The sequence below is a fragment of the Pteropus alecto genome, unplaced genomic scaffold (genome assembly GCF_000325575.1).
Source record: "Pteropus alecto unplaced genomic scaffold, ASM32557v1 scaffold68, whole genome shotgun sequence".
Classification (NCBI taxonomy): Eukaryota; Metazoa; Chordata; class Mammalia; order Chiroptera; family Pteropodidae; genus Pteropus; species Pteropus alecto.
In genome coordinates, this window is record NW_006441386.1 from 7245913 (window position 1) to 7261862 (window position 15950).

Here is a 15950-nt window from a genome sequence, read left to right on the forward strand (position 1 = left end):
CGGTTCAGGTAGTGAAGGGGACTAGCTAGGGCACGGCTGCTGAGCTCACTCCTGCCTCCGCCAACCCCCCCAGGTCCACCCCAACTCCGTGCACATCTGTGCCGTAGCTGTGGAATATGAAACCAAGTCTGGCCGCATCAACAAGGGCGTGGCCACCAGCTGGCTGCGGGCCAAGGAGCCCACCAAGGAGAATGGCCGACGGGCTCTGGTGCCCATGTTTGTTCGAAAGTCCCAGTTCCGCCTGCCCTTCAAGCCCACCACACCTGTCATCATGGTGGGGCCTGGCACCGGGGTTGCCCCCTTCATAGGCTTCATCCAGGAGCGAGCCTGGCTGCAGCATCAGGGTAAGTTCACGGGCCCAAGCGAGGGGCAGGGATGGGATGGGGGGTTCCACACTCACCCCGGCTGATCCCCCCCGCAGGCAAGGAGGTGGGGGAAACGCTGCTCTACTACGGCTGCCGCCGCTCTGACGAGGACTACCTGTACCGCGAGGAGCTGGCCCAGTTCCACAAGGAAGGCTCCCTCACCCAGCTCAACGTGGCCTTCTCCCGGGAGCAGCCCCAAAAGGTGAGGCCAGGCCAGGCTGCTGTGGCGGGGTGGAGGGCTGCCAGATTGGCCTCCTCACGGGCACCACTCTCTGGCCTCAGGTCTACGTCCAGCACTTACTAAAGAGGGACAAGGAGCACCTGTGGAAGCTGATCCATGAGGGGGGTGCCCACATCTATGTCTGTGGGTAAGTGAGGGCAGAGGAGTGGGAGGGGTGAGGCCCTGCCTGCCCATGCTGGGGCCCTTTGCTCCGCTCCCAGTGCCACCTCTTTCCTCCCCGCAGGGATGCACGGAACATGGCGAGAGATGTGCAGAACACGTTCTACGACATCGTGGCTGAGCTGGGGTCCATGGAGCATGCCCAGGCTGTGGACTACATCAAGAAGCTGATGACTAAGGGCCGCTACTCTCTGGACGTGTGGAGCTAGGAGCTGCCCAGTCCTGCCCTCACACCCTACAGACTTGCTTCCCCTTGTAATCATGTTCCTCCCTCTTCTGCCAGTCTCCTGGGTAGGTTCTGCTAGGCCTTGTCACAGGAGGCAGGCTCAGTGACAAAGACTGCTCTGGGTCCGAGATGTGCCCTCCAGAGCCCCCTGGTCGCAGGGCAACATGGCCAAGGGTGACCGGGCCCACACTTTGTGAACATCTCAGGCCCCCGGTGGCTGTACAGAAGGGGCTTTTCTCTCAGCTGGCCCCTCCACATGATTTTCAATGAGTGTAAATAATTTTAAATAATCTCTGGTCCTTGGAATAAAGTTCTGTTTTCTGTATTTGTTTGATATTCCTTGAATAGATCTGAGGCCTCCACCTGGGTCTACTTTACTCAGACCCCAGAGAGACCAACAACTCTGGAGCCCCACAAACCCATGCCATGGCAGCACAGAGAGTCACCAAGCCCCTGCCTTACCCTCAGGACGACACACACCTGGAGCCACCTCTGTGCCTCCCTTCCTTTATTGAGGCTTCTGGCCCCCAGATCCCTGCAGGCTGGGACACCAGGCTTCTCCAACATAGCCTTCGGGGCCCACAGAGTCCATAAAACTAAGGGAGAGCAGAAGAGCCCCTCCTGGACAAGGGGAGCACCCTCCCCCTCAAACAACACATGAGGTACAGAAGCCCCTTCCAAGACGGTGGGCAGGGGAAAGTCCAGTCTCAGTCTTTCTTGTTCCCATGCCGCTGACTATGGAATTTCTGGTGCACGACCCGCAGGGTGGTGAAGAAATTGCCAAGGAAGAGGAGGAGGAAGGGGAAGCCGCACATGATCACCTGAAGGAAGAATCAGGGTTAGGACAGAGGCCGGAGTCTGGCCCACCCAGTATCTTTTCCAGGGGCTCCGGCTCACCTGCCACTCCTTGCACTTGGGGTCCCGGGCCAGGCTGAACAATGTCAGTGCGTTAAAAAGCTGCCAGAACTGAGAGGGAGGAGGGGGTTTCACATAGTAAAACACAGTCCCTGCTCAAGCCAGAGCAGGGGCTGGACAGCTGGATGGACAGGGACACAGATACAACTTACATGTCCAAAGAAAAGAAAAGGCAGCAGGAAGGTGAGGCCGCGCCACATCCAGGACTGGAAGCCCTCTGCGGGGGAAAAGCAGGAGGGCACAGAATAACCAGGGACAAAAGGAGACACCATTCAGACACAGCTCTAGAGGAAAGGACTTCCCTTCACAGCAGCCCCATCGAGATCCACAGTGGGGTGCCACGTCCCACTCACCCACAGTGAGGTCCATGGTGTGCCTCTCGCCCAGGGCCCGTAGCCGGTACAGACAGCCACTCTGGTAGTAATACTGGAGGAACTGCACAAAGCCTGGGGGGAGGGGTGTTAGGACTGAGCTGGAGCCCCAAGTCCTTTCCCCGCCCCTCCCTATGGACAAGTCCTGAGCTGAGCAAGGACCTCTAAGACACTCACTCTGGTACATGGAGAAGGACAGGAATTGGTTCCGGAACTTCTGGTACATGAGGCCATCGGGCCTAAGGCAGAAAGCAGAGGAAGGGGTAAGGGGTGAGGGGACATCAACTCTCCCTGCCCCAGCTCTCCCCCACCGAGCCAAGCTGGGATACTCACCATGTCAGCATGACTCCCGACAGGAACGTAGACACGTAGTGATGGAAAACCCACCAGCCTTTGATCCTGTATCAGGAAGCTGCTGTCACTCTTATCCCCCAGGATTGGTGCTTGGGGACAGGGAGTGGGCTGAGGTAGGAAGAAACCAGCACCCAGCCCAGTTCCTGCTTCTCAGACAGCTATAGCACACTCCCACTTCCTAGGATAGCCCCTCCACACCCCTCCCCGGCCCCTCAGGAGCTGGGGTGGGGCCCCCACCCTTGCCCACCGGGAGCCATTGTTGATGAGGATGCTCTCTCGGATGGTCAGGGTGCAGTAATACCAGACCAGCAGGAAGTTGAAGGCAGCATCTGTCACCCTGCAGAAGGGGACATGGTGTTGGTGCTGGAGCCTGGAGAGGGCATAGGGTCTGGTCCTCAAGCAGCAGGATACCCACCTGGAGTTGAGGAGGAAGCGGCAGGTGAAGGAGATGAGGATGAGGATGATGGTGAGGTAGAGCTTGAACTTCTCATACTCGTCTTTGTAGGCAAACCTGGGATGGGCACACACCCATGGGACAGGCTGGGATGCTGGCGGGACCCACCCTCGCCTCCGCCCAAGGAGGGAGGTGCCTGCTCTGAACACACTTCCAGGCATGGCATGGGGCCAGCATGGGGCAGTGGCCCCTGAACCCCAAGTCTCAGCCAGGACAGCTGGGGCAGAGTGGAAAGGCCCCAGGAGGGTGGAGAGCAGAACTGAGACCCAGTCTGTGACAACCAATTACTTAGCCTGCTTGCTCAGGAGTGTCACATTGACGTTGCCCAGAACCAGGCTCAGGTACAACCTAAAGGAGAGGGAGACCGGGTGAGGAGAGGCCCCAACTGAAAGAGAAGCCAAAAGGTAAAGGGCACAGAGTTCCCGAAAGGCCTGCCCAGTGCCTGAGTCACCACCCCCACCAGGCCTTTCCACGGCCTTGGCTTAGGGCTCTGACTTTTGGCTGCTGCTACGGGAAACACTGATGCCCAGCCTTTCTGCCTGCCTACTCCCAAATCCTGCTCCAACGTAAACCAATATCCCTTCCCTCTCTCAGCATCACCCACATTCCCCTGTCTAAGGGCCTTAAAGGTAGTCTGGCTTTCCCACCCCATGGAAGCCCCATCTCAGATCACCCCTGTGGGCCTGGGCAGTGTTCTCAACGCCTGTATGCATAATCACCATCTATCATCTACCCTATAGTTTCTACTGCTTTCGAGAACCCGCAGTCCCAACTCCACTGCAGCAACCCATGTACACGACCACACCAGGATCTCCTCCCAACCCAGAATGGCCTCTTCACAATGCTGGTTATATTCTGACCCCTGAGTGCCCAGCCTCCCAGCCACATGGATCCTCCCCCTTTCTGAATCTCCCCCAGCTCCCAGGCCCTGCTGATCCTGCTCCTCTTTCCCAAGACAGCTAAATCCCCAAACCCTCCTTCACATGTTAATCACTTTCTTGCAAACTCATAACTCCCACCTCCTGGCTTTGCCACACACCCACCAGCTAAGCTCATCTCATCCTTCTCTGCCAGAGAAACTTCAAGAGGTGATCAGAGAGCCACAGTAGTGCACTAAGCAGCTGCACCCTTACATGGGCTCTTGTTCACACTCAAGCCATACTGATGGGGTCACAGTGGTTAAAGGGACTTTCCCAAGGCTGCGAAGAGATTCAGGGGCACAGTGAGAACTTGGACCAGGCTGCCAGGCTGCCTCTCAGCACCATCACCAGCTCCGTATCCCGTCCCAGCAATGGCCTCAACGACCCTCTCTCCCAAATCCTCCCTCCTGTCTCCCTGCTGGCAGCTGACATCTCCCCTGACTGCCTGATCACCCATGTCTCTGCACCGCCCCCATCCCAAATTACAGGAGCCCATGCTCAGCCCTTCCCATATCCCCAGGGGTTTCCCTCCATATCTTAGTGCCACTTTTCTGATTCTCTCCCCTCTGCAGGCCCCACCTTTAGGCAGGTAGATATGCTCAAGTCTGTCTTATGTACAAAGTTATACATACAACCAAGCAAAAGCTGCCCCTCAACCATCACACTACGTTCTAGGTACTAATCTCTCCTTCTACTCACAGCCAAGCTTCTGAAGTATGGCCTAAACTTGGCCGTCTCTTCAGCTCTTTTGTCATCCCCAATATCAACTTCCACCCACACGCTTCTGTCAAGTGGTTCTCTCCAAGGTCACCCTGACTTCCAGGAAGCATTTCCCCTTCATTACCATATTTGACCGACCCCCTAACCATCTGATCTGAGGCTACTGGCCACTCTTTCTCTTGCCTCTCTCCCAGCTGTCTGGCTGTCTGCCATCTCTGCTGGATTTTTTTCACTCAGCCTAGGGTTCTGCACTTTCCCCGCCTACCTGCTTCAGTGTTAGAAGGGTGGTAGTAGAAGTTTGTACTTGACCCCTCAAGTACAAGTAGGCCCTGCCTGCTGGGCCTGAGGCAAGAACTGCAGCCTGGTTCTTCTTATGGTCTCATCATAACCGCTCACCTCCCTCCACACCTGCTGTTACTGCCTTCATGAGTAAAGCTCAATCCTTTATCCTTCATGACTCAGCTCAGGCCTCACCTATACCAGGAGGCTCTCTCTGACCTCCTGAGCGCTCCCATTCCCTGTACTTCCACCACAAATCACCCATCCTGGTAAGCTGTCACTGTCACTCAGCTATCTCCCCTGAGGTAGGACTGTGGCTGACTACTCAGCCCAGAGTGGGCCCAGAGAACATCTGCTGACCAAATGATCAAGCAGAGGAAGATTGCACTTCAGGCCTCTCTCCCAGGAGTGACTGTGAACTGAATTTGGGGGAGCAGTCTCACCCATTCTTCTTGGGCAAATAGGCTTCCATATCAAAAAAGAGGCCTTGGCGCTCCTTGATCTGGTTCTCCAGCTCCTGAGCAGCCTCCTTGGCCTCCACTGGGAGGGAGGGTTTGCATCTGCAGGAGGGACCATAGAAGCCAGAGTAAGAGCAGGAGGCCCCAGGTATCACACTGACACTGTGGGGCAGGAGACCTAACGTGGCCCAGAAAGGGGAGTAGCCTTGCCAGGGAGTGAGCACCAGCCCTCCGCCCCACCAGATCAGACATCCACCCCCAGACTGAGGCTGAGGGGGGTGGGGGAGGGCTTGAGGGGTGGTCCTAACTTTTTTAGGACGAGGGCCATCTCCTGGAGCTGCTTCTTCTGCCGAGTGATGGAGCTTGTACAATTGTTCTGCAGCTTGGTCAGCTCCTCCAGCTTCAAGCGGTACAGCCGGTGGGTCTCCTGTGGACCAGGCAGAGGAGAAGGGTCAGGCTGGTTGGGGGCCATTGAGCCACAGTCCACTGGGCAGAAGGCAGGGCACAGACTCCCCAAGGCTCTTGGGAGGGTCTCACAGAAAAAAGGCAGCTGGCTGTGCCAGCCCAGGGACCTCCCTAAGGTTGCTCTCTCTCCAAGGCAGATAAAGAGATAAGGTTTTTCCTGCAAGCCCAAAAGCCCCCACAGCATCCCTCTTCCAGAAAGAGGCTAGGTTTTTTTAATATCATCTCATCTACTAGTTGTTCCCACCCCTTTCTGTCCCACTCTGAGTCTGGATTCTGGGCCCACAGGTCCACCTTCTGGACCAAGCAGGCTGCCTGAAGCCGCCCCTGGCCCTCTCAGATCTTCCTCCCTCTAGCCTGCAAGTGCAGGGGGAGGTGGGGTAGTTTAAGATGACTTCTGTTCTGGCACTCCTAGTGTCTTCCTTCCAGGTTAAAAGTCATCAGGCTTCAGCCCCTGGACCTCCTGCTATAAGACTAGTCCCATACCCCTCCCCCAGCACTGTTGGCCCAAGGCTTCCCAGAGCACTTTGCCCTGGTGGGTGAGTTAAAGAAGCAGCAGCCTGAAGATCAGGCAAGGGGCAATGTGAGGAAGGTCAGACAGGGGTTGAGGCCAGGACAGTGGTGGTCAGGCTGGGATTCTAGGTATGCTCTGCTTAGGTCTCTGGGGAGAAGCACTAATAACAGCGGGGGCAGCTAGGCTTCGATGCAGACAGGAAGGGGCTGGAACCAGTCCAGAAGAGGCGAGGGTCTGATCAAGATGGCCTGAACCCTACTCTGTCTGGGTCTTGTTTCTTATGCCCGGGACGGGCTACCACGCCCCCTCAGAACCTAGCGTTTACCACCTCTCCTGTCCAGAGGAGGCCAGCAGCCTCTTCCTCCCTGGCCTCTCCACGGAACACCACCATGGCCCCTGTAAGCCAGACCCAGGCAGTTCCTCCCGTTGCTTTCCACTGATCTCAAAGAGGCTCCAGTCCCGGCCAGGACCTTCGAGTCTTTGCAGAGAATGGCCCACCCGCTTCTTCCCTCACTCTTTGCAGTAGCCACCTGGGCCGGTCTCCGTGGGAGCTGTCCTTCATCCTGGATCGGCCCCGCCCCCATACAGGCCGGAACAACACTTCCCAGCGGCGCCCAAGGTACGGCTGCCTCTCGGGGTGCTGCCCCACGGCACTCAGCCCAGACGGCTGGACAGCGCAGTTCGCGGCTCCCGCAGGACCGGCGCACTGGGCATGTTTGCTGAGTGACTGACCCAAGACTGGGCCCGGGCGGTTTGGATTCAAACGGCCACTCTCCTGGAAGAAGGCTGGATCGAGGTCGGGGTCTCTCTCCAAAGCCCTAGCAGGGGGCCCGAGGTCCCCACCGGGGTCGCGGCTGCGCGGGCGAAGGGTGCCTCTATCGGACACTGATGTGACGCCGAGAGGAGGGTCCAGGTGGGACACTGGGACCCACGGCCTGGCCGCCCTCGGGAGCGATGCCAGGGTCCCCGACCCCTGACCCTGAGCTCCCTGCTGCCTGGCACAGTGCTGTCCGACCCTTGACCCCGAGCCAAAAAGAAGTGGCTCGGGGTCAATGGGCGCCCCTACTGGCGCTCACCTGGATGCTCTGGAAGTCCTGCTGCAGCTCCTCCCAGTCCCGCAGGCAGTCTCCCAACGGGCCCGGGGGCGTGGGATGCATGGCTGCCGGGCAGGAGCCAGACGAGCCGAGGTTCGAGGAGACCGGTGCAAACCCGGTGAGTCCAGGGCGCCTCAGCCGCCTCAGGCTCCGCCGCCGCCGCCTCCGCCTCCGCCGCCTCCGCCCCCGTCCGCTTCCGGGCTCGCGCCGCCGCGACCTCCAATGAGTAAAGGGCCTGGAGCCGTGAACGCGCTGGCCCCGCCCCTACCAGAGCCAATCCGGGCCGGGGGCAGGGCCTGGGCGGGGCCAAGTACACTCAGAGCAGCTTGCCCAGCGACTACCACCGGCCTGGACTAGGGCTGGGTTGGTGGCGACGGTGGCTCCTGGCTGGGCTCCACGGGTCGTGCCAACTGCGTGGTGCAGCCAGCAGTGTCCCAGCCCGTCATGCTGGAAGTAAACCAAGGTCCAGGGAGGTGACATCTGCCTCAAAGACTTTCATCTTTGGGAAGCTGCGCCTCTGCGGGAAGGGGTTACCGAACCTCCTCCTGCTTGGATTTTTACAGCAGCGTCCTTACTACTCTGCTTCCAGGCTCACTGCTACTGTCCCTTCACACAGCTACCAGACTGCCCTTCCTAAAACACACGGCAAATTCCTACCATGTCCCTGCCGAAAACTTTCGAATAGCTCTACCATGCCTACCAGGAGGTCCTAAACTCACAGAGCCATCTCTCTGCAGCTGTCCCAGGTTCTGTTCCAGCTCAGATCCTGACTAAAGCCTGTGTTGTCTGAAAAACTCTTAACCCCTCTGGCAAAACCCCATTCCTGGAAGGCTTGGGTTTCCATTTGGAGTAGGGGAGATTCTGCAAAGAATCCTAGGAGGTCCGATGGTATTCATCTCTATATCTCCAGCCCTGCCCAGATGGCAGGGGATATTTGCTGAATGAACACAGGGACACCCTAAATTCCCCCATCAATCCCCTTGTCTGTGCCCTCTCATGACTCCGGGCTTGTTCTGTGGGCCTACCAGAACTCTGAAGCACATTCTGAAATAAACTCTTTAAGACCTGAGAAATTTCTAGATACCCGGGTGTAGGAATCTTTTGTTGAACACAGCTAGGCAGAAATGAGTAGGAGCACGGAAAAGAAATCTGTACAAGTGATGAACTGGTGGAGTAGTGGGTAATGCAGGGACTGGGAATGAGGCAAAGGTTTGCCCTTGTGCCAGGAGCCTCTCAGAGCTGTGGAGCCTGGGTCCTGGGCCTGGCATCTCTAGGGCTGGGGGAGCTATGACCATGGGTAGGTAGGCATTGTGATACCCACCCTGTGGACCAACACAGGCAGTGGGGACCCCTGAAGCTGTCTTCAGGCAGCCTTCAAAGAGTACAAGTCAAGTGGGACGGCTGCTGTGTCAGCTAGATGTTCTTCCAGAGGCAACCTCAGGAGTGCAGTGGGGGTGGTCCAGGATGCCGTAGAAATGAGGGTGCTTACTAAGTCTGAGCAGAGTGCACCCGCTGTGTGGCATGAACAAGGAGCCCGGGAAGAACAAATGCAGGAGACTGACAAGAGGCTCTAGATAGTAAAGGCCTTCTTCCACACAAACCTGGTGACACACCCTGACTCACTACCCACAAGTTCCCAAGCAAGTTGCTTCAGGACCCATAGCTGTGCCACTGAGATCAGTAGAGTGGATCCGCGATGTCTGTGACAGTGTCTCCAAGTACAATCTTCTCCCACTCTGACAGCTGAGCCACCAAACCCCGATTTGGACGCATGTTGGTTTTACACTTCTTGACATAGGCCCAGGACCTCTGTGAACACAAAGAGAGAAAACAGACTTCAGAGTTGGACCTGGGCCCTTTCCACTTAGATCAGAGCCAGCTCAGGAGGAACAGGAGGCATTTGCCTAGGGACCAGCAACATGGCTTAAGGGCTGGACACAGGAACAGCAGGGGTTAATATATTAGGGCAAAGGAGTCATAGGAGTTGGCTCTGCCTTGGGCAAGCTCTTCTGCACCTCTGCTTCTGAATATGGAGACGGCAACCATTCTTATTTCAGATGGCTCCTATGGAAGTTGAGACAACATATATGAAACCTTCCATGGGCAGGAAAGCTCCATGCCCATGCTTGGCACATGGTGCAGCCTCAACAAAGGTTCGCATTGTGAGTGGATAAATGAACAGAAAAGGGAAGAGAACTGTGGGCAAATTCTCTGAAGAAGAAAAATCAAAGCTGTCTTCTTTCAGGTATCCACCCTAAAATGCAGGAAGGGTTATTACATGAAAGAAGGTGACATGCTGGTCTCATCTGAATTGAGGACAGAGGAAAAAGGAAAAGGCAAAAGTAGTGCCTCGATAAACTAGGAATAGAAGGAAGCTACCTCAACATAATAAAGGTAATATATGAAAAGCTCACAGGTAACATCATACTCAATAGTGAAAGACAAAGCTTTTTCTTTCTTTGATCAGAAACAAGCCAAAGATGCCTACTTTCACTGCTTCTCTTCAACATGGTACTGGAAGTCCTAGCCACAGCAAGTAGGAAAAAAAAGGAAGAAAAGGCATCCAAATTGGAAAGGAAGAAGTAAAATTATCTTTTTTTTTTTTTTTTTTTTTTTTTTTTTTTTTTTTTTGCAGACACCATGTTCTTATATGTAGATTACACCAAAAATACTGTTAGAACTAATAAATGAATTTAGCAAAGTTACAGGATACAAAATCAACACTCAAAATCAGTTAGATATCTATACACTAACAATAAACAATCTGAAAAGGAAATTAAGAAAACAATTCCACTTACAAAAGCATCAAAAAGAATAGAATATTTAGGAATAAATTCAAACAAGGGGGTAAAAAACTTGTACCCACAAAACTATAAAATCTTGCTAAAAGAAATTAAAAAAGACATAAATAAATGAAAAGACACCCCATTTACATGGATTGGAAGATTTAATATTGTTAAGATGTCAATACTACTTGAAACGATCTATACATTTAATGCAATCTCTATCAAAATCCCAACAATGTTTTTTGCAGAAACAGATAAATACATCCTATAATTCATATGGGATCTCAAGGGACCCCAAAGAGCCAAAACAATCTTGAAAAAAGACAAAGCTGGAGGCCTCACACTTCCTGATTTCAAACCTTAAAAGTTATTACAAAACTATAATAATCAAAATATTGTGGTCCTGGCATAAAGACAGATACTTAGACCAATATAATAGAATAGACGGCCCAGAAATAAACTCTCATATATATGGTCAAATGATTGCAACGAGGGTGCCAAAACCATTTAATGGAGAAAGGAGAGCCTTTTCAAAAATAGTGTTGGGAATACTGGATAGCCACATGCAAAATAATGAAATTGGACCCTTACCTTATACCATGTGTAAAAATTAACTCAAAATAACTAAAGATCTAAATGTAAGAACTAAAACTATAAAACCCTTAGGAGAAAACATATAGGAAAAGCTTCATGACATGAATTTGGCAATTATTTCTTGGGTATGACACCGAAAGTCCAGGTGATAAATGAAAAAATAGATAAGTTGGACTAAATCAAAATTAAAAACTTATGTGCATCAAAAGACACAATCAACAGAGTAAAAAGGCAATCCATAGAATGGAAGAAAACATTTGCAAATCATATATCTGCTTTATATCCAGATATATCTCCTAGTGTTAATATGAAGAATATAAGGAACTCCTAAAGCTCAGCAACAACCTAACAAAAAAATGGGCAAAGGACTTAAATATGCATTTCTTCAAAGAAGATATACAAATGGCCAATAAGCACATGAAAAGATGATTGATATCACTAATCATTAGGGAAATGCAAATCAAAACTACAGTGAGAAACCACCTCACACCTATTAAAATGGCTACTATTGAAAAAAACAGAAAACGACAAGTGTTGGCAAGGATGTGGAGAAATCAGAACCCTTGTATTGTTGGTGGGATGTAAGATGGTACAGCCACTGTGGAAAACAGTATGGAGATTTCTCAAAAAATTAGAAATAGAACTAGCATATGACCCAGCAATTCTATTTCTGGGTATATACCCAACAGAATTGACAGTAGGATCTCAAAGAGATATTTGCATACCCATGTTCATAGCAGCATTATTCACAATAGCCAAAAGGAGAAAGTAACCCAACACACCATGTAGTCAAAAATTCACATGTAACTTAAGTCATCCTTCCACGTACATGAATTCCCAACCGCAGATCGAAAATACAGTTGACCCTTGAACAACACAGGTTTGAACTGCTTGGGTCCACTTATGTGTGGGGTTCAAATCGTGTTGTTCAAAGGTCAATGTACATAGTGGAACTGTATTGTTCACAATAGAAAAAAGGTGAAAGTAACCCAAGTGTCTATCAGCAGATGAATGGATAAACAAAATGTAGCTTATACTTGCAATGATATGCACCTAACAGAGCATCAATATACTTGAGGCAAAAACCGATAGAACTGCAAGAAGAAATAGATGAGTCTACCATTACAGCTGGAGACTTCATCACCCCACTATCAGTAATGGACAGATCCAGCAGGCAGAAAATAAGTAAGGACGTAGTTGAACACAACACCATCAATTGACATCTATAAACTACTTTGTACGACAATAGCAGAATATACATTCTTCTCAACCTCACATGAAACATTCACCAAGCCGAATGTTCACCTAAGTCAGTCATCTAAGCTTGAAATGAAAATATAAGAGTAAATTAAATCCAAAGTAAGCAGAAAAAAATGAAAATATAAGAGTAAATTAAATCCAAAGTAAGCAGAAAAAAACAAAACAAAACAATAAAAATTGGAGCAAAATCAATGAAATCGAAAACATGAAATCAATAGAGAAAATTAATGAAACCAAAAGTTGGTTCTTTGAAAAGATCAATAAAATCCATAATCCTCTAGCCAGGCTAACTGAGAAAAGAAGAGAGAAGATACAAATTGCTAACATCAGAAATGAAGAGGAGAAATCAATACAAATCCCATGGGCATCGAAAGAATTTATAAAGGAAGAAACAACTCTATGCCCACATCTAGTCTAGATGAAATGGAGAGACATGATCTGCCAAAACTCACACAAAATCACACAATCTGAATAGGCCTATATCAAAGAAATTAAATCAATAAAAAAAAATAATCTTCCAACACAGAAAGCACCAGGCCCAGACAGGTTCACTGGTGAATTCTACATAACATGGAATATTATTCAGTCTTTAAAAAGAAGAAAATTCTGACACATACTGCAACATGGTATGAACCCTGAGGACATTACGCTAAGTGAAATAAAGCAATTACAAAAGGACAAATACTTTATGATTCCATTTATGTGAGGTACCTGGAATAGTAAAATCAGAGAAGCAAAGTGGAATGGTGGGTGCCAGGGGCTAGGGGAAAAGGAGAATGGGGAGTTATTAATAGGCATAGAGTTTCAGTTTTATAAGATGAAAAATGTTCTGGAGATTGGTTGCATGACCACATGAATGTACTTAACATTACTGAACTGTACATTAAAAATGATTAAGATGGTAAATTTTGTGTGTGTTCTGCCACAATTTTTAAAAAAGTAAAACATGTGATGCCAGGGGCAGAGCTGTGCAGTTATAAGGTTTACTAAGTGCTGGCTAGGTCAGAACAGGCTCTTGAGGACCAACCATAACCAGAGCCCCACATACTTACTCACATACCCCATCTCCAGCCCACAAAGCATCTGGTGGGACTCACAACAAATGCAGCAGGCAGGAAGGACAGGCCTTATTCTGCCTACCTAGGGGTTAGAAAGGTGAAGGGACATGCCAGTCATTCTAGGTAGGGAGCAGCACCCAGCCATAGCCCCATTTTTCCGACTGCAAGGCCAGTGCTCTCCCTGCCACCTAAGGGCCTTGTTAAAAGCCCAGATTCTTGAGCTGAGCCATCTGGCTTTGAATTTCAGATCTGCCACTTAGAGCTGGGGCCTCAGACAAGTTAGTCAGCCACTATATACCTCCTATAAAATGGGGATAATAGGGTCATTGTATTTTCATTACACATAAAGTGTTTAAGACAGCCTGGCATGTGGGAAGCACTCTGCCAATGTTAGCTATTAGTGCCTCAGGAGCTGGTTTTTGTTTTTCTCTGAAGACCTTTAAGGGACAAAGCTACTCCCAGCAGTTTAAAGGCACTGAAATCGATTTGTTAAGGGTTTGCTGACTCTGGGATCCCACATAACCTTGTGCTAGTGCTTTCAAAGCCCAGGACAGGCAGAGGTGACTCTGGGTGCCAGATTCTTCCAAGCTCACCACTTGACCTCCCTCTTGGTACCTGAAGTTGCTGAGCTGGAACCATAAGGATACAATATGTTGCCCAAGAGTGGTCCACACTCTTCTTTCTAGGCCTGTGGGCTCTATCACAGCTGAGCTGACAACACCCAGGGGACAGCTTCCACAGTGCACCAAGGAAGACCTCCAGGACCACACAAACAATGGGAGGCAAACATGTCTCTACGGACCCCAGGCAGAAGCAGAGCCGAGCCCAGGTCAACCTGTGTCAGTGATCCAGGATTCTTGCTTGGTAGCAGAAAAAGCTCACTTGCACATCGTAGGAGTCACTCAGTCTGGAGAAGATACAGCAAGGTCATAGCAGCAGTGCTTCCTGCCTACAGCTCCAGGAGCTGTGCAGCTTTTTTAGACAAGAGTTACCCAGATGGCACCTCTGCGCAGAGTGCCCAACAACAGGACTTTGCAGATGAGACGAAGACTGCTGCTCCAAGAAGGGACTGTCAAGGTTCTCCTGAGACTGGGATTGCCCTCAGGGGGCCAAGTGCCTGTCCACCCACTGACCAGGATGACCACACCCAGATGTCCCTTACCCTCATTGGTGGAGCTGTGCATCTCGCTGCAGGAGCTAGTAAAGATCAAGATGCAGGCCTGCATGTGCCCCATCGCCATGGGGACCTGGCCCTTAAGAGGCTCCTCTCTCTGCTCTCACTCCAGCTGGCCCTGGAAGCAGCTGTGACCCCTGCTTGATGTAGCCAGAGAGAAGATTGTGATTTGCTTGTCAGGGCTAGGACACATAGTGATGTGTCAGATTCGAAGGGCTCCAAAGACCTTCTTGTGCTCCGCCTCCCTGTGAGCAATAAAGACACCAGGGACCACAGCAGAGCAGGACTAGGTGACATTCATAGACAGGCCCCATTCAAATTCCAAGGGAGCTCAAGTCCTGGAACTCTCTGAGCTCCCTGCAGAAGGGTTAGCTTGGCCTGCCTTCTGCCAACTCCCTGCCTTCTTGTTCCAGCTCAAAAAGGCAGCAAAGAAGAGGCCTCTCTGAGAGCAAAGCCCATTTCTGGGAAGGAGACTGGAAAGGCATCTCCACAAGAGCAATGACACAGGCCTTCTTCCCAAGATTTACCAGCGACATCACCCCTCCACAGCACATACCAAAATACTCAAGCAGGCAGTGACTCCAGTGTGAGGGCCCTGACAATGCACCTTGGGTGTAGTAAGAGGGCAGGCAATCGCCATTCTACTCTCTGGGCCTTTCACCCCAGACTCTTTTCTTTTTTTAATTCTGGTAAATACACACCACATAAAATTTACCATTTAAACCATTTTTAGATGCACAGTTCAATGGCCTAAGTACAATCACTATATTGTGCAAACATCACCATTATCCATTGTGGAGAGCGGGTTGCAAGCTGACAAGGTCCTTGCAATCTGTGAGGTCAACCAAGGGTTGCCTCACCTCTAAGAACTCTCCTAAGAATGAAGATAATCTATGGAAATGCAAACGATTATAACAGGGTGTGTAGGGTGGGGATAATATACGGAAATACAAATGATTACAGTAGGATGTGTAGGTTGGGCGGGGATAATCTTATTTTAGTCAGTAAATGTATGCTCTTGTATAAAAGCAACTTGCAAAAATAAAATCGTGCTCTACTCCATCATCAGTGGATATTGGGCCTCCTGATCCCAGCTTTCTGTCTTCTTTCTTTTCTCAATCTCTCACCATTCCCACTCAGGATTATTTTCCAGAGCCGTGCTGGACGTGGAAGGATTTCCCGCTTGCTGGACGCAGCAATCTATCTCCAGAACTTCTTCTTCTTCCCAAACTGAAACTCTGTGTTCATTAAACAACTCCTCATTCCCCTTCCTCCTAGTCCCAGGCATCATCCACCATTCGACTCTGACTCTCTGTCTCTATGAATGACTACTCGAGGGACTTCATATGAGTGGAATCATATAGGATTTGTCCTTCTGTGACTGGCTTATTTCACTTAGCATAATGTCCTCAAGCTTCATCCATGTTGTAGCATGTGTCAGAATTTCATTACTTTTTAAGGCTTAATAATATTATATTGTATGTTTATACCGTGTATTTTTTATCCAATCATCTATCAGTGAACACTTGGGTCACTTCTACTTCTT

The 15950-nt window shown here is 50.6% G+C and overlaps 3 protein-coding genes across 7 annotated transcripts in view; 1 reads left to right on the plus strand and 2 right to left on the minus strand.

Annotated features, from left to right (window-relative positions):
- LOC102894416 (NADPH--cytochrome P450 reductase) overlaps positions 1–1316 on the plus strand; it is a 59692-nt gene extending 58376 nt beyond the window's left edge. For both annotated transcript variants that reach the window (XM_006918564.3, XM_025051565.1), the window contains 4 exons: positions 74–344; positions 422–567; positions 648–733; positions 830–1316. In XM_006918564.3, the coding sequence (XP_006918626.1) occupies positions 74–344; positions 422–567; positions 648–733; positions 830–974 (648 nt within the window). In that variant the 3' untranslated portion in view covers positions 975–1316. The remainder of the gene's footprint in view (positions 1–73; positions 345–421; positions 568–647; positions 734–829) is intronic.
- Positions 1317–1484: 168 nt separating this feature from the next.
- TMEM120A (transmembrane protein 120A) lies at positions 1485–8963 on the minus strand. Its single transcript, XM_006918565.3, has 12 exons — positions 7515–8963; positions 5771–5889; positions 5448–5564; positions 3374–3433; positions 3047–3142; positions 2879–2968; positions 2611–2676; positions 2455–2516; positions 2260–2352; positions 2059–2123; positions 1889–1957; positions 1485–1812 (listed from the first exon to the last, which is right to left on the minus strand). Exons 1-12 carry the CDS (start codon positions 7593–7595, stop codon positions 1699–1701), a joined length of 1032 nt encoding a protein of 343 aa, XP_006918627.1. The 5' UTR covers positions 7596–8963; the 3' UTR covers positions 1485–1698.
- Positions 8964–9101: 138 nt separating this feature from the next.
- The window catches only part of STYXL1 (serine/threonine/tyrosine interacting like 1), a 51979-nt gene continuing 45130 nt past the window's right edge, over positions 9102–15950 (minus strand). For all 4 annotated transcript variants that reach the window (XM_025051567.1, XM_025051566.1, XM_015594636.2 and 1 more), the window contains one exon: positions 9102–9341. In XM_025051567.1, coding sequence (XP_024907335.1) covers positions 9210–9341 — 132 coding nt within the window. In that variant the 3' untranslated portion in view covers positions 9102–9209. The remainder of the gene's footprint in view (positions 9342–15950) is intronic.

What these genes read in the sequence shown, in the direction of transcription:
- TMEM120A (XM_006918565.3), bottom strand. Translation starts at nt 7,595, where the DNA reads ATGCATCCCACGCCCCCGGGCCCGTTGGGAGACTGCCTGCGGGACTGG. An exon ending in CGCTTCCTCCTCAACTCCAG is followed by an intron (nt 2,969 to 3,046) that starts GTGGGTATCCTG and finishes CCCCTTCTGCAG; the next exon opens with GGTGACAGATGCTGCCTTCA. An exon ending in CTCATCAACAATGGCTCCCG is followed by an intron (nt 2,677 to 2,878) that starts GTGGGCAAGGGT and finishes TTCCTGATACAG; the next exon opens with GATCAAAGGCTGGTGGGTTT.